The sequence below is a fragment of the Procambarus clarkii genome, chromosome 32 (assembly GCF_040958095.1).
Source record: "Procambarus clarkii isolate CNS0578487 chromosome 32, FALCON_Pclarkii_2.0, whole genome shotgun sequence".
Classification (NCBI taxonomy): Eukaryota; Metazoa; Arthropoda; class Malacostraca; order Decapoda; family Cambaridae; genus Procambarus; species Procambarus clarkii.
The window spans coordinates 9,584,012-9,605,200 of NC_091181.1; the positions used below are offsets into that span (position 1 = coordinate 9,584,012).

The window sequence follows — 21,189 nt, forward strand, 5'->3', positions numbered from 1 at the left end:
TCATCTAAATCTAGGTTGAGCGCCTTCCTGAATATTGACCTGAGGAGCTCATCATATTGATTTAGAAGTGGGTTGCCAAAAATTGGTGCACACCTTAAGAAGTATGTTAGCCTGGGCAGGGTAAGGCACTTTGTGAGAAGGTAGAGGGCATCGTGGGAGTCCAAGTCCCCAATTCTCTCTTCCATCCTCTTTAGGTCTCTAAACTTTTCGTCAAGGACTGCAGCAATGGCATTGTGGCCCAGAGGTGCTCCGAGTAGTGTGCTGTCGGTAGGTTTAACGACTGAGGCTTCTGGTAGAACTGATTTCACTGCTCTAATGATTACTTCACTAGATGCAATAATTTCGCACTTGGAGGGGCTAAGAACGAGACCCATGGACTCCCCCCGTGTCTTCACCAGCTGTAAGTCTTCTAGCAGGGAATCTTGTGTGCCTGCCAGAGTGCCATCATCCAGGAACCAGATGTTGAGCTCGCTGGACAGTCTGGTTGTAATTTCTCGAGCCGCTATGCAAAAGAGGAACGGTGCAAGTGGGTCACCCTGTTGAATTCCCTCTGGTGAGGTGACTTCATGTTTGCCAAACAGGAGGGTTGAGTCTTTGCTGTAGCCTGCTGACACAAACGGGAGAATGCTTGGGCAATGTTCCTGGACTGCAGTGAGGATTCCTTCCCTTTTGACCGAGTTGAAAGCGTTTTTAAAATCTAATTTTACTACTGCCTGGTCTTCAGTAAGAGAGCTAATGTAGGCTCGTGCAGCATGAGCCGCTGCCTCACAGCCTTGGGGGACTCCAAACCCCAGCTGGTTGGGTTGCAGCATGGTGGCTGCTTCCGTTCGGATACTTCTGACAGCAGCCCTTGCAACTAGGCGGCGAAGGGTATTACCAACGGCAATGGGTCTGATTCCTCCCCCCTTCTTTTTGAGGGCACATAGGGATGCACCAAAGAAGAATGGTTTGATTTTATCAGGGATTAACGCGGCGAGACAGTTGTTGACAAACGTTGTGATTTCTGTCAGGAGCGCTTCTGCAGCTGGGCCAAGAACAGGGTTCACCATTTCCTTCACATGTTGAGGTCTTACCCCTGTGTAGCCTCCTGAGGAGCCCGGGGGAAATGAAACGATAGCTTTATAAACCTCTGACTCCCGGAGGACGAGAGGTTCCTGATTAGGGGCGAGCCTGACCTGTGGGGGAGGTCTACCTACGGCCCTGACGGGGTGTTTTTCTCTCAGTGGTTGGGCTGTGGTTTCATCCCTGGGCAAAATTTTGTCCTCACTTGTGATTAACCTGAGTGCCCCGACTGTATTGCCCTCTTCAATTTTCTTGCTGACTTGGGTACCTAATTTTCTGTTGTCGCTGATTGTCGTACTTGGTCTGCCTCGGCGGTGTTTGGTGTGTTTGGGGAGGCGGACTAGGTTGTCAGCCCTCGGAAAATCCCTAATTGCTTTATTGACGGATGAGGCCAGTGTCTTGCCTCCTCTGTCTGGTACACCTAAGCATGCATTGCCAAAAAGTAACAGATTGTGCCAGGCTTTGATGGTATCAGGTGCAACAAGGGTATTTGACCCTCTGTTGACTTTTGCGATGAGGTCCGTGTATTTCCCTGCAGCAAAAGGGCGAGAGGCCTTTGGGATGTGGGTGAGTGTCCTGGTTGACGTTGCTTTAATTGCCTCTAGCAGGTCGTCTGTTGCAATGTAATCTGTTGCGATTTGTACTGGTGCAACAGGCTCCTGAGTGCTGCCTCCTCCCACGGGAGGCCTCCCTGACCCAGGACAGTCACCATGCTGGCGTATGACTCTGGAGACAGAGTTGATGCTGACGATGTTCCCACAACCACTGCATGTGCCTCTCCTTTGATTGGCTTCGGGAGGGGTGAGCTGGCTGTTAGCGGCTTCTTCTGCCATTCCCTTATATATATATATATATATATATATATATATATATATATATATATATATATATATATATGACAATGTCAGACCACGGAGGAAAAATGAAACAGGAAATTTCCTTAAGTACTTTCGTATATTAAATACATCTTCAGAAGAAGAAAGTTTCGTATATTTAATATACGAAAGTACTTAAGGAAATTTCCTGTTTCATTTTTCCTCCGTGGTCTGACATTGTCACATTCTTAATCACGTGTTTATTTTCGTGATATACACACATATATATATATATATATATATATATATATATATATATATATATATATATATATATATATATATACATATATATATATATATATATATATATATATATATATATATATATATATATATATATATATATATATATATATATATATATATATATATATATATATATATATATATATATATATATATATAACACAAACAGTATGATGCGTGAAACATATATAGCTTCAACTTTTAATTTCTTGAAAGTTAAATTTTAAAATTTAAAGACATTACGAAGTCTTGAACTTCATCATCAGGGATAATGAGAGAATATTTACATACCGAAATTAGGTAGGAGCAATGTAATATATATAAAATTATATACTGAATGAAAATTAAAAAGCAAAAACCTAAACCTAAGCTATATACAAAATAAAAGACAAAGATATACACACAAGAAGAAGAACAATAAAAGAAATCAACACCTACTAAAAATAAGACGACAATTAGTGTACAAACAACTGAGGTGACGACTTTGAACTGTTCAACTCTGTTTTCATTTTCAAAAATAGAGATACTCTCGAAACTAATGAGTTCAAAGCGAGACGACCTAGAAGACAGAATTGAGAAATCGCTGAGGGTGATAAGGTGGCCTTTGTCCTTGATGTGATCTCTAATACCATACGAAGCACATTGCCTAAGAGGCAAACCAGTAAAGTAAGAGATAATCATATGTTCATCTATACATTATATAAAAAAATCTGTCCCCAATTCCGTCTCTTTTTTCATTTTGGATGCGAACTTTTTTGCTACAGTTTAATTAAGCGAAAGGTATGATCTAAACTATCTTCCTGAAATTTTCCAGATAAAATTATATAGATTTAATCTTATTATTGCACTTTTTTTTTCAATTTATTATGTATTGCAATGTATATAATGGAATGAAATTAATTCCTACCTCGACGACAGACATCATTATTGTGTCCAGCTGAGGCTTGTAAGGAGCGTCGTGAGGTATGGGCCATGCTCCCAAGCCCGGAAGAACACTCTGTCTTCCGATATACAGCTTAGTACTGCCGTCGACGCTCATGAAGTGGTCAGCGAGCATCTGTTGCAGGTATCGGCGGCCGTCCATGTGAGCCTGTCTGGTCAATGAGATATATATATATATATATAATATAATATATAATATATATAAAAGTTTGTGAGGGTACCAACTCTGATGCCAATGTGGGGACCCATAGCCTCGGAGAAGAAAATAAAAATATTCATAGTAGACCTTGTGGTTTCTCACTGAACACTAATATTATCTTCTCCTACCACCCTAATTCTTTTGTATGTACACATATATATTTCAACTTTGTTACAAAAAAGGAGTTACATATAGGGTACAAAAATGGTTATCATAAGTTGTCGAGTTCCTGCAGCTCCTCAGATGACTGGCAGGAACCCTGATTGCAGTGTGCATTTCCCCTCTGTATCGCCACACTGAGGCGCTGGAAAAGAAAGCTGGCAGCTCTAGGGTCTATTATTGTTTCAATGAGGTTAGAACCCAATTCCTTCAAAAAACTGGTAGCACTTTTACCCCAGGCGCCGAGTGTTTCAGAAGCAATGGGGACAAAATTGTAGTGGTGATCCAGTTCTCTGTACTTACGGGATTAAGCTGCTTCCCTGTGGGTGGCAGCGCCACCTGGATGTGCAACACTGAGGTCAATGTAGGTGTTAGCCAGGGTTGATATGCACGTGTAGTCCCATACCAACTGCTTGCCGTTCTTCCAGGGGTTCCCTGTGATACCATCCGGGCGACCAATAAGAGCATCAGAGTTATGGGGCATTAGGTAACGGGGCTCTCTTTCAGCTGGGCATCCAGCTGTGGTGAGGCTCCTCTTGATGATGTCGTTAACTTCACTGTGCCTCGAGTATATGCCAAAAGTAGCTTTAGATCTATACTGTAGCATGAATGTGCAAAAGGGTAGAGGGAAGAGAAATGACTATGAACCGCATGGAGTATAGCATCCCTCCGCACCAAATTGAAGGCATTTTTGACATCTAGCTTGATAAGGACCTTTTCGTCTGTGATGCTGGCGATGAAGGCTCGAGCGGCATGGGCTGTAGCCTCACACCCTTGTGGAATGCCGAACCCTAGCTTCAGCATGTTGGCCGCTGCCTCACTAACTGTTCTTGCAGCAGCCTTTGCGATGAGATGCCGGAGAGAATTGCCCACAGCTATTGGCTTGATCCCTCCATCCTTTTTCTTTAGAGCACAGAGAGATGCTCCAAAAAAAGATAGGTCATATGGTCTCTGGTATGTTGCCAGCGAGACATGTGCTGGGGAATCTGGTTAGTTCCACCAAGAGGTTCCTTGCAATGTCACCCAGTGCAGGGTTGAGCATTTGCTTGATGTGGTTGGGTTTAATCCTGTGAACCCACTTGCTGATCCTGTTGGGAAGGACAAGGCTGCTTTATGGACCACAGATTCGGCCACCCAGAGTGGTTCTGCTCCGGTAGCCCCCACTTGTACAATGTCGTCCTCACGTGGAGCCCTGGGTGGGTGTTTCTCCCTTAGGGCTTGAGCTGTTGCGGCATTTCTGTCAGCAATTGAGTCCTCACTGGTGATGACTCTTATTGCGCCAATAGTGTTTCCTTCTATTTTCTTGGTGACTTATTTTCTGATTTTTGATGTCTCTGATATGCCACTGTTGCTCTTCCTGCCGTGGGTGTTTCTCGCGCGAGTGGGAAGGCGCACCTGGTTGTCCTCCCTGGGAAAATCATTTATAGCTTTGATGACTGATGCAGCTAAGGTTTTGTCTCTCCTTGCAGGGGTGGCTAGACATATGTTGCCAAATAGTAGGAGGTTGTGCCATGCTTGGGTCGTTCCAGGAGAGTCGTTGACCTTTCTCAGGAGGGCAGATAATTTGGCTGCTGCATGGGGGCGGGCTGCTTTAGGGATGTGTTGCAAGGTTCTGGCTGATGTTGCTTTGATAGCTTCTAATAAATTTTCTGTGGGAATGAGGGTCTGGGAGGTGTTTTGCCTGACGGGCGGTGTGGGCTGTTGATTGGTGTTCTCCCTGGGAGGGCGCCCAGAACCCAAACACCTGGCTCCGTTGTGGTAATGATTGCGCACATCACCGTCACTCGACCGGATATAGCATACCTTGTCACACGTCTGACATCTGCCTTGTCTACCCCTGCTTGATGGCTCATCTTGGCTTGGAGAAGCCTGGCTGTCTGTTGAGAGCTGCGACATGGGCGGGCGCTGGGAGGGAGGGTGGACGGCGGGTGGAGACTGGAGGGTGGGCGGCGGTTGGAGGCAGGGGGGATAGTCAGCTGGCTGTGGCACTTACTACTCAGATGAGTGGTAATACATATACCACCTCTATACAATGTGTGGTTATACACCCACTACACAATATGTGGGTATACATTGGGTGGGTGGGTGGCGTAGACACACATGGGAGCCTCCCGGCTTCTATGGGCGGATGGCAAGGTGGCCTCGTGGGTGGGGAGGCGACGTGGTGGGGTGGGGAAGGAGGGGGAGAGCAGGTACTTCCCGGCCTGGGCGCAGGGTGGGGGCGGGGGTCAGGGCGACACTAACACTGGTATAATTTCCCCATATATCACTGCACAATGATGAAAGAATCATACACTTGTAATCTGACTCACTGCACGTGTGATGTACTCACAATATGATAGATATGTTGTGCCAATTATCGCTGACAACGTAACTTGTTCAACAAAACTTTCAGAAAAGAAAAACACAAAACACTATTTGGCACACGCGTAACCCGCACCTCTCTCTCCTGACCACACAACACCCCTCACTCACCCCCCATCTCCCCTCACTATGGGAGGCCTGCTGGGTCCATCCTGGCCTCTCACTCCAGCCTCCATGACTCCACACTGCCAACCCACCTGTTTTGACAAGTTTTCACATAGATGGTACACCGTAGGCACTTCCGGCCACTCCCACGTCTGCTTGATGTATTCACGGTGAATATGGTTGAGTCTTGGTACAGTGAGGCCAAGATGTCTCAGGGTAAAGGCTGAAAAGGCAGCAGCTCCTCCACCTCACGTCCGTCCCGTAGGGCGTTCTGGCATATATATATTTATATATATATATATATATATATATATATATATATATATATATATATATATATATATATATATATATATATGTTGTACCTAGAAGCCAGCACGTACTCGGCCTACTATGCAAGACCCGATTTGCGTACTAACCCAAGTTTTCCTGAATTTATAATTTTTTCCATATTTTTTTCTTATGAAATGATAAAGCTATCCATTTCAATATGTACGAGTTAATTTTTTTTAAAATTTGAGTTAAAACTAACGTAGGTATATGACCGAACCTAACCAACCCTACCTAACCTATCCTAACCTCTCTTAACCTAACCTAAACTAACAATTAAGTCTGTAATTTATGTTCTTAATATAATATAATAATAATAATTAAAATAAGCCTATTGGAAAGAATTTATTGAAAATAAAGAAAATCACTCGGCCTATTAGGCAAATCGGGCCTTGCATAGTAGGCTGAGAAATGCGTTCTGGCTTCTAGGTAAGACATATATATATATATATATATATATATATATATATATATATATATATATATATATATATATATATATTTCAAAAGCTGTTTCAAAAGCTAGGGGCAGGGCCTCGTCACATAATAGAAAAAAAAAGAGAAAAGCTGGAGCTTTCGTCTGTGGTAAGGTAATGGGAAGACACACAAAACACAAGTAAATTAACAATGAAATTTTAATTACTCTAGAAAAACAAGACATGAATAAAGTTAAGCACATAAAATATGAAAGACAAATCAACAAACAAAATAATATGAATAACCACTGGCAAATGAAAAGTTACGTTAAGACAAGTGAGTTACAGTGATAGCAAAATAAAGTATTAGTGGTGCTGGAATACCGGCTTCGAGCTGCCTCCTCCCTTCGTACACGAAAGCCAAGGCTTAGTCTACCAGCGAGAGATGTCAACTGCTTGGAGCACAGAGATATTCTGACGATATTAGCGCACTGCAGCCCAGACATCAACTTGTGGCGGAGGCGGAGGGCAGGTGCGACGGGACACCAGCCAATCAGCGACAGGCAGGCAAAGGATGAGCAGTTTGCTGTTTACGGCGGTGGTAGGTAGCAGGTGTCACTGTGTGCTGGGTACGATTTGCTCTCTGGGCAAAACGTTTTGGCGATACTTGGTGGACGTATCTTCTTTAGTATCTTGTATATTGACGTACTTGTGTAGGGAAGAGCAGGCTCAATCTCTCTTGAAAGAGATTATCGTCACAACTCTCCCCCGAAGCCTGCGGTTCTGGAAGAAGTATGTCGTCATGTGGTGGAGTAATAGGTGGAGTTGCTTCTACTTTGTAAACTCTGGAGAGGGTGTCGGGTATGATGTTGTCAGACCCCTGGTATAGCGGATCTCCAGGTTGAATTTCTGCAGTTATCAAGCCCATCGTAGAAGACGTTGAGTGTAGAAGTAGGCTTGCTGCAGGAAGTGTAGGGTGTTGTGGTCCGTGTTGATGGTAGACCAAGCACTTTTCAGGTATGGAGCAAAGTGCTGTAGATCCAGGATGATGAAGAGTAGTTCCTTGCTAATTGTTCCGAAGTTCCTTGTAGCTGTGGTCGCTGACAGGTGTATTCTCCTCCCCTCGTTGTTGTACTAGGTCACCCCCGATACCGGTACCACTGGCGGCGACATGGAGGATGAAGGGCTTGGTGATATCTGACGAGGTGAGAGTAGGATTAGAATATGGCAAAGGAGCACTATTATGGTCCTGAAAATGGTTGGGAAGATCAGTAAGGATTTCTGAATTTGAAAGCGCTGACTTAGTGTCAGTGCTTTCGGGAGGAGAAGCAGGGAAGGTCTCACTGTGGATGTATGGCTCTTTAAAGGAAGAGTATAAAGTCAAGACAGTGGGAGGAGTACCGTTATATAGTTTCAGGAGGTTGACGTGGCACAGCTGGGTCTTCCGCCGCCTATCTGGAGTCTCTAGAACGTAGTTATGGTGGTTTCTGCACTCCTCGATGCGGTAGGATCCTGAAAACCTGTTTTGTAAAGGAGAACCTGGGATAGGGAAATAAGCAAGTACGAAGTCTCCCGGCTTAAATTTTCTTACTTTGCTGGTCTGGTCGTAATGAGTCTTCATCCTCTCCTGTGCTTTCAATAGATTATCTTGGGCAAAACTGTGGACCCTCTCTAGAATGTGTAGTAGGTTTTGAAGAAACTGGGGCACATTCTGATGCTCACTGAAGGTGGCATCACGTAGAGAGTCTTTGAAAGCCTTGAGGGGAGTACGGCACTTACGTCCGTAGAGCATCTCATAAGGAGATACTCCTAGGGACTCATTGGGAAGACTTCTATATATGCACATTATCAGGTCGATTTGCTTATCCCAATCCTTAGAGGTTTCATTACAAAACTTCTTCAGGAGTGCTTTAATAGTCTGATGACTACGCTAAAGAGAACCCTGTGAAGCAGGATGATAGGGGCTGGACAATACCTGTTTGATGTTGAACTCCTCCAGTGTCCTCTTGAAGAGATCACTGGTGAAGTTGGTGCCACAGTCGCTCTGAACCTTCCTTGGAAATCCATACTGGGTGAAGATCTTCCATAAGTGTTTCACAACCGTAGCAGCCGTAATGTTCTTTACTGGAACTGCTATGGGAAATCTGGTGGTAGGACACAGGATGGTTAAGATATAGGCGTTACCTGAACTGGTCCGAGGTAAAGGACCAACACAGTCTATAATAAGTCTGTGGAAAGGTTCCGCAGGCACCTGTATGGGAATCAGTGGCGCTCTGGGAATAGAGATGTTCGGTTTACCTGCCATCTGACATGTATGACACTGTTTGACGTACTGTTTGACGCTATTTACCATACCTGGCCAGTAGTAGTCTTGACGGATTCCATGGCAAGTCTTGTTAAATCCGTAGTGGGAGAGTGCTCCGTGGGCCAGGTGTAGAATAGTGGGCCACAGGCTGGCAGGAATCACAAGTTGTTCGACGTTGGGCCAATCGTCCTCCTCCTTCAGTATACTGGGTCTATATCTGCGGTAGAGCAACTCGTTCTCTATGAAGAACCCAGGAATACTGTCGGGTTGAGTCTCAGCCTGGAAAAATAATGGTGTCAAGGTAAGATCTTCCCTCTGTAACTTACGGAACTCCAACTTGGTCAGATTCGGGGGTAGTTTCTGAGAGTCTTGAGGGACAGCGGTAGCAGTAGAGTCAGCTGGCTGTGGACGTGTGGCTTGTGCACGGGTGGTCACTAAAACCGGAGGAGAAACTTCATCACTCTCTTGAACCTTTGCTGGAACATACTTAAATATAGGGTTATCTGGCACAGAGGTACACACCTGGGGTTTGTCCATGACGATCAGGTTGGTCGGTTGCAGGTCTTCTGCCAAGTCATTGCCTAGGAGAAGTTGCACTCCAGGCATGGGAAAAGGCTTTTCCCTGACGACGACTTGGACTTCTCCGTTTACGAAGGGACAATCCAGGTGGACTCTGGCGAGAGGATAAGGAGTGGTAGCAGTGAGGTCAGTGATGAAGACAGTTTCTCCGGTGTAGGCGATGTTGGGCACAGCTGACTTCAAGATGATCGATTGAAGAGCCGCTGTGTCCCTCAAGATCTTCAATTTGAAACGTTCCTCCGGATTTGAACCGTTGGCAGAGACAGTTCCAGTATACAGGTGTTTACTGAAAAGAGAAAGATCATTAACATGAACACCAACATTCATCACAGGCTTACCGGACTTAGGAGGAGTTGGTTTGGGTTTTGGTGATTCGGTGGTTCCTTTGTATTGAGACTTACCACATTAATCTATGGTATGTCCATAGAGTCTACAATACTTACAGTACAATTGCGAGCCAGCTTGATCGGTACTCACTTTCTCGTAACTGTACCACGACTTCTTACTGGAACATGGTTCTGGTGTCAGCCGGTGGATGAGGCTGTAAGTGTCAGCCGACTTAGCACACTTTAGGTAGTCGGCTTCTTCTTTATCTGCTAAATATAGACGGACAGGAGGCGGCACACGCCTCAAGAATTCTTCAACTAGCATGAGGTTGACGAGTTCTGCAAAGGTAGAGACATGTGCTGCTTCCAGCCATTTCATAAAATATCTCCTTTTGGTATTAGCAAACTCGAGAAAGGTAGTGGTACTTGCCTTCAGGTGGTCACGGAATTTCCTTCGATAACTTTCGGTGGAGAGAAGGTAGGCGTCCAACACTGCTTGTTTCAGAGTCTGGTAGTCATTCTCAGACGCCAAAGTACTGAGTGTAACTGCAGCTCTACCTGTAAGATGTACTCTGAGAAGGGTTGCCCATTGGTCGGCAGGCCAACTAAGTTGATTAGCAAGGGTTTCAAAGGTGGTAAAAAACACATCAACTTCTGTCTCTACGAATGGTGGCATTAACTTACTTGCATGTGATATATTGAAACTGATGGGAAGATTGGCGGTAGCTTGCTGGCGTTGAGCGAGGTGTGAAGTTTCCAACACGAATTCTCGTTGACGACATTCTATAGCCAAAGTTGCTTGTTGTTTGTCATATTCGTGTTGCATCTCCAATTGGCGTTGTTTTGTTTCAAGCTGTATTCGTTCCCGCTCACGGAGTATTGCAATCTCACGTTCTTGTTCTTCCTTTCTTATGGCAGCTGCCTCCCTTTGCTGCTCGCGTTCAATCTTGGCCAGCTCTAGTTTGAGTTTCATCGTTGCCAAATCAGTTTTATCTGCAATAAAGTAAGTTTCGTGAGTTTCAGAGTCTATCTTACCTTCCTCTAAGAGATGATCCAGTAACAGGTTATGTATTTCATTTTTGTTGGCTTGGTAGGGAACTGCTAGTTGGTACTCGTGTGCAAGAGTTTGTAATTCAGTCTTCTTGGCATGACTTAAAGTCCCCTATTGCACCTGCTGGATCTGCACGGAAAGCTTGGAGACGAAACATGGTGAAATTAGCAAATAAATGCACAACGAATATACTGTTGTGATATGGTGAATGTCAGAAACAGGACAACGTGGCAACTGGTACCTATCCTGTGGAATCTTTAACAATTAATGTTAATTACAAGATGATAAATGATTAATTAAATCAAGGTCGCAGGAAATCTTGTACCCGGTACTCATGTAAGAGGATAAGAGCAAGAAAATCCTACTAAACAAGCGAAACTGAGTTTCTAAAACAAATGAAACAGTTAATTGCCTCAAAAGTAAAATTGGTAGTCCAAGAATGTAGGCATACCTTGCCGAGTCTATAGGACATAAGCAAGTTTTCCCACTGAAATTAATATGATACTTACAGAATTAGCGAACTTTTGTGCTCTGGAAAAGAAGGCTAATTCCCTATCAATGTAAATATCATCATCTCTGACCGACGTGTAGGGGTGCGAGGTGTCAACTGGTGACGAGAACTGCTGCTGAGGTCCCAATTCAGCAACTAAAGTTCGTACGAGAGGAACTATGGCCCTCTTTATCCTCCTACTGTCAGATTGCAGAAGATTAGGTGCACTTGACCCGGGGACAGACCACAGTACCAGGGTACCAATATGATGATCTGTCGAAAATATGAGAAATATCCTAGGGACAAAAGGTGGTAAACACGAGTAATAACACGGAGGGAGAGATGAGCAATTAAGAGAATGACTGAGGCCTACAGTCACAACGTAATCCAAAGTTGTCTCACCTTCACCATATGCTACTTTCGGAATGCACAATACACACAGCACCATATAAAAATAAAATTGAAAATTGAAAATAGTAAAAAGCTATGTTACCAAAGCCAAATACGCTTACCATAAATTTACTACTTGGCACCAGTACCTGAGTGAAGCTCCTAGGGCAGGCTCCCACTTTATGTGACGGTAAAGCGTTGGTGTTCGGCTGTTTCAAAAGCTAGGGGCAGGGCCTCGTCACATAATAGAAAAAAAAGAGAAAAGCTGGAGCTTTCGTCTGTGGTAAGGTAATGGGAAGACACACAAAACACAAGTAAATTAACAATGAAATTTTAATTACTCTAGAAAAACAAGACATGAATAAAGTTAAGCACATAAAAATATGAAAGACAAGTCAACAAACAAAATAATATGAATAATCACTGGCAAATGAAAAGTTACGTTAAGACAAGTGAGTTACAGTGATAGCAAAATAAAGTATTAGTGGTGCTGGAATAACGGCTTCGAGCTGCCACCTCCCTTAGTACACGAAAGCCAAGGCTTAGTCTACCAGCGAGAGATGTCAACTGCTTAAAGCACAGAGATATTCTGACGATATTAGCGCACTGCAGCCCAGACGTCAACTTGTGGCGGTGGCGGAGGGCAGGTGCGACGGGACACCAGCCAATCAGCGACAGGCAGGCAAAGGATGAGCAGTTTGCTGGTTACGGCGGTGGTAGGTTGCAGGTGTCACAGTGTGCTGGGTACGATTTGCTCTCTGGGCAAAACGTTTTGGCGATACTTGGTGGACGTATCTTCTTTAGTATCTTGTATATTGACGTACTTGTGTAGGGAAGAGCAGGCTCAATCTCTCTTGAAAGAGATTATCGTCACAACTCTCCCCCGAAGCCTGCGGTTCTGGAAGAAGTATGTCGTCATGTGGTGGAGTAATAGGTGGAGTTGCTTCTACTTTGTAAACTCTGGAGAGGGTGTCGGGTATGATGTTGTCAGACCCCTGGTATAGCGGATCTCCAGGTTGAATTTCTGCAGTTATCAAGCCCATCGTAGAAGACGTTGAGTGTAGAAGTAGGCTTGCTGCAGGAAGTGTAGGGTGTTGTGGTCCGTGTTGATGGTAGACCAAGCACTTTTCAGGTATGGAGCAAAGTGCTGTAGATCCAGGATGATGAAGAGTAGTTCCTTGCTAATTGTTCCGAAGTTCCTTGTAGCTGTGGTCGCTGACAGGTGTATTCTCCTCCCCTCGTTGTTGTACTAGGTCACCCCCGATACCGGTACCACTGGCGGCGACATGGAGGATGAAGGGCTTGGTGATATCTGACGAGGTGAGAGTAGGATTAGAATATGGCAAAGGAGCACTATTATGGTCCTGAAAATGGTTGGGAAGATCAGTAAGGATTTCTGAATTTGAAAGCGCTGACTTAGTGTCAGTGCTTTCGGGAGGAGAAGCAGGGAAGGTCTCACTGTGGATGTATGGCTCTTTAAAGGAAGAGTATAAAGTCAAGACAGTGGGAGGAGTACCGTTATATAGTTTCAGGAGGTTGACGTGGCACAGCTGGGTCTTCCGCCGCCTATCTGGAGTCTCTAGAACGTAGTTATGGTGGTTTCTGCACTCCTCGATGCGGTAGGATCCTGAAAACCTGTTTTGTAAAGGAGAACCTGGGATAGGGAAATAAGCAAGTACGAAGTCTCCCGGCTTAAATTTTCTTACTTTGCTGGTCTGGTCGTAATGAGTCTTCATCCTCTCCTGTGCTTTCAATAGATTATCTTGGGCAAAACTGTGGACCCTCTCTAGAATGTGTAGTAGGTTTTGAAGAAACTGGGGCACATTCTGATGCTCACTGAAGGTGGCATCACGTAGAGAGTCTTTGAAAGCCTTGAGGGGAGTACGGCACTTACGTCCGTAGAGCATCTCATAAGGAGATACTCCTAGGGACTCATTGGGAAGACTTCTATATATGCACATTATCAGGTCGATTTGCTTATCCCAATCCTTAGAGGTTTCATTACAAAACTTCTTCAGGAGTGCTTTAATAGTCTGATGACTACGCTAAAGAGAACCCTGTGAAGCAGGATGATAGGGGCTGGACAATACCTGTTTGATGTTGAACTCCTCCAGTGTCCTCTTGAAGAGATCACTGGTGAAGTTGGTGCCACAGTCGCTCTGAACCTTCCTTGGAAATCCATACTGGGTGAAGATCTTCCATAAGTGTTTCACAACCGTAGCAGCCGTAATGTTCTTTACTGGAACTGCTATGGGAAATCTGGTGGTAGGACACAGGATGGTTAAGATATAGGCGTTACCTGAACTGGTCCGAGGTAAAGGACCAACACAGTCTATAATAAGTCTGTGGAAAGGTTCCGCAGGCACCTGTATGGGAATCAGTGGCGCTCTGGGAATAGAGATGTTCGGTTTACCTGCCATCTGACATGTATGACACTGTTTGACGTACTGTTTGACGCTATTTACCATACCTGGCCAGTAGTAGTCTTGACGGATTCCATGGCAAGTCTTGTTAAATCCGTAGTGGGAGAGTGCTCCGTGGGCCAGGTGTAGAATAGTGGGCCACAGGCTGGCAGGAATCACAAGTTGTTCGACGTTGGGCCAATCGTCCTCCTCCTTCAGTATACTGGGTCTATATCTGCGGTAGAGCAACTCGTTCTCTATGAAGAACCCAGGAATACTGTCGGGTTGAGTCTCAGCCTGGAAAAATAATGGTGTCAAGGTAAGATCTTCCCTCTGTAACTTACGGAACTCCAACTTGGTCAGATTCGGGGGTAGTTTCTGAGAGTCTTGAGGGACAGCGGTAGCAGTAGAGTCAGCTGGCTGTGGACGTGTGGCTTGTGCACGGGTGGTCACTAAAACCGGAGGAGAAACTTCATCACTCTCTTGAACCTTTGCTGGAACATACTTAAATATAGGGTTATCTGGCACAGAGGTACACACCTGGGGTTTGTCCATGACGATCAGGTTGGTCGGTTGCAGGTCTTCTGCCAAGTCATTGCCTAGGAGAAGTTGCACTCCAGGCATGGGAAAAGGCTTTTCCCTGACGACGACTTGGACTTCTCCGTTTACGAAGGGACAATCCAGGTGGACTCTGGCGAGAGGATAAGGAGTGGTAGCAGTGAGGTCAGTGATGAAGACAGTTTCTCCGGTGTAGGCGATGTTGGGCACAGCTGACTTCAAGATGATCGATTGAAGAGCCGCTGTGTCCCTCAAGATCTTCAATTTGAAACGTTCCTCCGGATTTGAACCGTTGGCAGAGACAGTTCCAGTATACAGGTGTTTACTGAAAAGAGAAAGATCATTAACATGAACACCAACATTCATCACAGGCTTACCGGACTTAGGAGGAGTTGGTTTGGGTTTTGGTGATTCGGTGGTTCCTTTGTATTGAGACTTACCACATTAATCTATGGTATGTCCATAGAGTCTACAATACTTACAGTACAATTGCGAGCCAGCTTGATCGGTACTCACTTTCTCGTAACTGTACCACGACTTCTTACTGGAACATGGTTCTGGTGTCAGCCGGTGGATGAGGCTGTAAGTGTCAGCCGACTTAGCACACTTTAGGTAGTCGGCTTCTTCTTTATCTGCTAAATATAGACGGACAGGAGGCGGCACACGCCTCAAGAATTCTTCAACTAGCATGAGGTTGACGAGTTCTGCAAAGGTAGAGACATGTGCTGCTTCCAGCCATTTCATAAAATATCTCCTTTTGGTATTAGCAAACTCGAGAAAGGTAGTGGTACTTGCCTTCAGGTGGTCACGGAATTTCCTTCGATAACTTTCGGTGGAGAGAAGGTAGGCGTCCAACACTGCTTGTTTCAGAGTCTGGTAGTCATTCTCAGACGCCAAAGTACTGAGTGTAACTGCAGCTCTACCTGTAAGATGTACTCTGAGAAGGGTTGCCCATTGGTCGGCAGGCCAACTAAGTTGATTAGCAAGGGTTTCAAAGGTGGTAAAAAACACATCAACTTCTGTCTCTACGAATGGTGGCATTAACTTACTTGCATGTGATATATTGAAACTGATGGGAAGATTGGCGGTAGCTTGCTGGCGTTGAGCGAGGTGTGAAGTTTCCAACACGAATTCTCGTTGACGACATTCTATAGCCAAAGTTGCTTGTTGTTTGTCATATTCGTGTTGCATCTCCAATTGGCGTTGTTTTGTTTCAAGCTGTATTCGTTCCCGCTCACGGAGTATTGCAATCTCACGTTCTTGTTCTTCCTTTCTTATGGCAGCTGCCTCCCTTTGCTGCTCGCGTTCAATCTTGGCCAGCTCTAGTTTGAGTTTCATCGTTGCCAAATCAGTTTTATCTGCAATAAAGTAAGTTTCGTGAGTTTCAGAGTCTATCTTACCTTCCTCTAAGAGATGATCCAGTAACAGGTTATGTATTTCATTTTTGTTGGCTTGGTAGGGAACTGCTAGTTGGTACTCGTGTGCAAGAGTTTGTAATTCAGTCTTCTTGGCATGACTTAAAGTCCCCTATTGCACCTGCTGGATCTGCACGGAAAGCTTGGAGACGAAACATGGTGAAATTAGCAAATAAATGCACAACGAATATACTGTTGTGATATGGTGAATGTCAGAAACAGGACAACGTGGCAACTGGTACCTATCCTGTGGAATCTTTAACAATTAATGTTAATTACAAGATGATAAATGATTAATTAAATCAAGGTCGCAGGAAATCTTGTACCCGGTACTCATGTAAGAGGATAAGAGCAAGAAAATCCTACTAAACAAGCGAAACTGAGTTTCTAAAACAAATGAAACAGTTAATTGCCTCAAAAGTAAAATTGGTAGTCCAAGAATGTAGGCATACCTTGCCGAGTCTATAGGACATAAGCAAGTTTTCCCACTGAAATTAATATGATACTTACAGAATTAGCGAACTTTTGTGCTCTGGAAAAGAAGGCTAATTCCCTATCAATGTAAATATCATCATCTCTGACCGACGTGTAGGGGTGCGAGGTGTCAACTGGTGACGAGAACTGCTGCTGAGGTCCCAATTCAGCAACTAAAGTTCGTACGAGAGGAACTATGGCCCTCTTTATCCTCCTACTGTCAGATTGCAGAAGATTAGGTGCACTTGACCCGGGGACAGACCACAGTACCAGGGTACCAATATGATGATCTGTCGAAAATATGAGAAATATCCTAGGGACAAAAGGTGGTAAACACGAGTAATAACACGGAGGGAGAGATGAGCAATTAAGAGAATGACTGAGGCCTACAGTCACAACGTAATCCAAAGTTGTCTCACCTTCACCATATGCTACTTTCGGAATGCACAATACACACAGCACCATATAAAAATAAAATTGAAAATTGAAAATAGTAAAAAGCTATGTTACCAAAGCCAAATACGCTTACCATAAATTTACTACTTGGCACCAGTACCTGAGTGAAGCTCCTAGGGCAGGCTCCCACTTTATGTGACGGTAAAGCGTTGGTGTTCGGCTGTTTCAAAAGCTAGGGGCAGGGCCTCGTCACATAATAGAAAAAAAAGAGAAAAGCTGGAGCTTTCGTCTGTGGTAAGGTAATGGGAAGACACACAAAACACAAGTAAATTAACAATGAAATTTTAATTACTCTAGAAAAACAAGACATGAATAAAGTTAAGCACATAAAAATATGAAAGACAAGTCAACAAACAAAATAATATGAATAATCACTGGCAAATGAAAAGTTACGTTAAGACAAGTGAGTTACAGTGATAGCAAAATAAAGTATTAGTGGTGCTGGAATAACGGCTTCGAGCTGCCACCTCCCTTAGTACACGAAAGCCAAGGCTTAGTCTACCAGCGAGAGATGTCAACTGCTTAAAGCACAGAGATATTCTGACGATATTAGCGCACTGCAGCCCAGACGTCAACTTGTGGCGGTGGCGGAGGGCAGGTGCGACGGGACACCAGCCAATCAGCGACAGGCAGGCAAAGGATGAGCAGTTTGCTGGTTACGGCGGTGGTAGGTTGCAGGTGTCACAGTGTGCTGGGTACGATTTGCTCTCTGGGCAAAACGTTTTGGCGATACTTGGTGGACGTATTTTCTATAGTATCTTGTATATTGACGTACTTGTGTAGGGAAGAGCAGACTCAATCTCTCTTGAAAGAGATTATCGTCACAATATATATATATATATATATATATATATATATATATATATATATATATATATATATATATATATATATATATATATATATATATATATATATATATATATATATACTGGCAGGGGTCTCCAGCAACACACTGGTAGAGGTCTCCAGCAACACACTGGCAGAAGTCTGCAGCAACACACTGGCAGGGGTCTCCAGCAACACACTGGCAGAGGTCTCCAGCAACACACTGGCAGAGGTCTCCAACAACACACTGGAGGGTGTGTTGAACAACACACACACACACACACACACACACACACACACACACACACACACACACACACACACACACACACACACACACACACACACACACACCTAAGTTTCCCCTCTCCCCCACTCCCCTAAACCCTCCCCTCTTCCTCACCCACCTAAGCCCTCCTTTTTTCCCCATGCCCCCCAAGCCCTCCACCCTTTTCTCCCCCCCCCCCATCTCCCCTATCCCCCACAGCCTCTCCTCCCCCCATGCTTCCCCAACCCTCCCTCTCTCACCCCCCAACCTTCCCCCTCTCACTCTCCCCCCCCCCAACCCTCTCCCTCTCACTCTCCCCCCCTCCCCTCCCCCTCTCCCCAACCACCCCCTCTCTCCCCCCCCCCAAGCCCTCCCTCCTCCACCAGTCTCCCCGTGCCAGGCCCCCCCAGCTCCCACTCACCCCAGATCCCAAAGGTTCCCCCCAGAGAAGAAGCAGAAGAGAGTCAGTTTCAGGGTGATGTACTCGAACATAGATGAGATCACAAGCAAGACAAGTGAACTAAGGGAAAGAGCACAGGAAGTTAACCCAGATGTGATCGGACTCACTGAAACAAAACTCTCTGGAATCATAACGAATGCCGTGTTTCCCCAGGAGTACACAGTAATAAGGAAAGAGAGGGAAGGTAGGGAAGGAGGCAGAGTGGCCCTACTCATGAGAAAGGAATGGAGTTTTAAGGAGATGGCCATCCCGGGCTGTGAGGGGTTCAGAGACTACATAGCAGGCACCATAACAATGGGAGGATCAAGAATAGTAGTAGCAGTAATATACAACCCTCCACCAAATGACAGAAGACCCAGTCAAGAGTATGAAAACAACAACATGGCAGTTAACACTATAATTGAGAGGGCAGCTTCTGCTGCCTGTAGAAATAGATCCCACCTGCTCATCATGGGCGACTTCAATCACGGAAAGATTGACTGGGAGAACAAGGAACCGCATGGAGGCGAGGATACGTGGAGAGCCAAACTATTGGAGGTGGTGACAAGAAACTTTTTAACCCAGCATGTCGGAGAACCCACAAGGATGAGAGGCAATGATGAACCAGCGAGACTCGACCTAGTCTTCACTCTGAACAACTCCGGAATAAGAAAAATCGGTTTTGAGGACCCAGTAGGAATGAGCGACCTCAGTGTACTGGTGTTTGAGTACTTGATTGAAGAAGGGTTATTGAACTCGAGGAGGGATACCGAAACCAAAAGGTTAGCATACCGAAAGGGAAACTATGAGGGGATAAGAAAATTCCTAACAGACATATCATGGGAAACAGAGCTCAGGGGAAAGACGGCCCAAGATATGATGGATTACATCACACAGAAGTGCAAGGACGCAGCAAACAAGTTTGTCCCAGTCCAAAAGGAAAGCAGAGAAATGAAAATGAGAAACCCATGGTTTAATCAGAGATGTGGGCTAGCTAAGCAGCAAAGTAAAAGGGCATGGAGAAACTATAGGAATAACAGGACTCTGGAGAGCAGAGAAAGATACCAGAATGCCAGAAATTAATATGTCAGGATGAGAAGAGAGGCAGAAAGACAATACGAAAATGACATCGCAAGCAAGGCAAAGACTTAGCTTAAATTGTTGCATAGCCACATCAGGAGAAAAAAAAAACAGTAAAGGAACAGGTTATGAAATTAAGGATAGGGGCGGAAGGATTCACTACAAATGACAAGGAAGTGTGTGAGGAATTGAATAAGAAATTCCAGGAGGTCTTCACCTTAGAGCAAAGAGAAATTCCAGAGGTAAGTGTGGGAATAGTTAACCAGGAACCACTGGAAGAGTTTGAGATTACCAGCGGGGAAGTAAGGAAGTTTTACTAAAGTTGGATGTGACAAAGGCTATAGGCCCAGATGGAATCTCCCCTTGGGTTCTAAAGGAAGGAGCAGGAGAACTGTGCCTACCACTCTCCATAGTGTATAACAAATCACTGGCAACAGGGGAACTGCCAGATATTTGGAAAGCAGCTAACGTAGTCCCGATATTCAAGAAAGGGGATAGACAGGAGGCACTGAACTACAGGCCTGTGTCCCTAACCTGCATACCATGCAAACTGATGGAGAAGATTGTGCGAAAATAACTAGTGGAGCATCTGGAGCGAAGGAACTTTGTAACACAGCATTAACATGGTTTCAGGGATGGCAGGTCCTGCCTCACAGGGTTACTTGAATTCTACGACCAGGCAACAAAAATAAGGCAAGAAAGAGAAGGGTGGGCAGACTGCATATTTTTGGATTGTCAGAAAGCCTTTGATACAGTGCCACACAAGAGGCTAGTGCGAAAGTTGGAGACGCAGGCTGGAGTGAAAGGGAAGCTACTCCGGTGGATAGAGGAGTACCTAAGCAACAGGAGACAACGAGTCTGTGTGTGGGGGTGAGGTCTCAGATTGGCGAGACGTTACAAGTGGAGTCCCGCAGGGGTCAGTCCTTGGACCTATACTGTTTCTGGTATATGTAAATGATCTCCCAGAGGGTATAGATTCGTTCCTCTCAATGTTTGCCGACGATGCAAAAATAATGAGGAGGATTAAAACAGAGGATGATAGTAGGAGGCTACAAGATGACCTAGATAGACTGATTGAATGGTCCAACAAATGGCTGTTGAAGTTCAACCCGAGTAAATGCAAAGTAATGAAACTAGGCAGTGGAAACAGGAGGCCAGACACAGGATACAGAATAGGAGATGAAGTACTTAATGAAACAGGCAGAGAGAAAGATCCAGGAGTTGATATCACACCAAACCTGTCTCCTGAAGCCCACATAAAGAGAATAACGTCTGCGGCATATGCGAGGCTGGCTAACATCAGAACGGCGTTCAGGAACCTGTGTAAGGAATCATTCAGAATCTTGTACACTACATATGTAAGATCAATCCTGGAGTATGCGGCCCCAGCATGGAGCCCGTACCTTGTCAAGTACAAGACGAAGCTG

The 21,189-nt window shown here is 44.9% G+C and overlaps 1 protein-coding gene across 1 annotated transcript in view; it reads right to left on the reverse strand.

Moving 5' to 3' along the window:
* LOC138370421 (uncharacterized) overlaps positions 1 to 21,189 on the reverse strand; it is a 184,029-nt gene that overhangs the window by 28,384 nt on the left and 134,456 nt on the right. Inside the window, exon 10 of the mRNA XM_069334771.1 lies at positions 3,094 to 3,280. Within this exon, the coding sequence (XP_069190872.1) occupies positions 3,094 to 3,280 (187 nt within the window). The remainder of the gene's footprint in view (positions 1 to 3,093; positions 3,281 to 21,189) is intronic.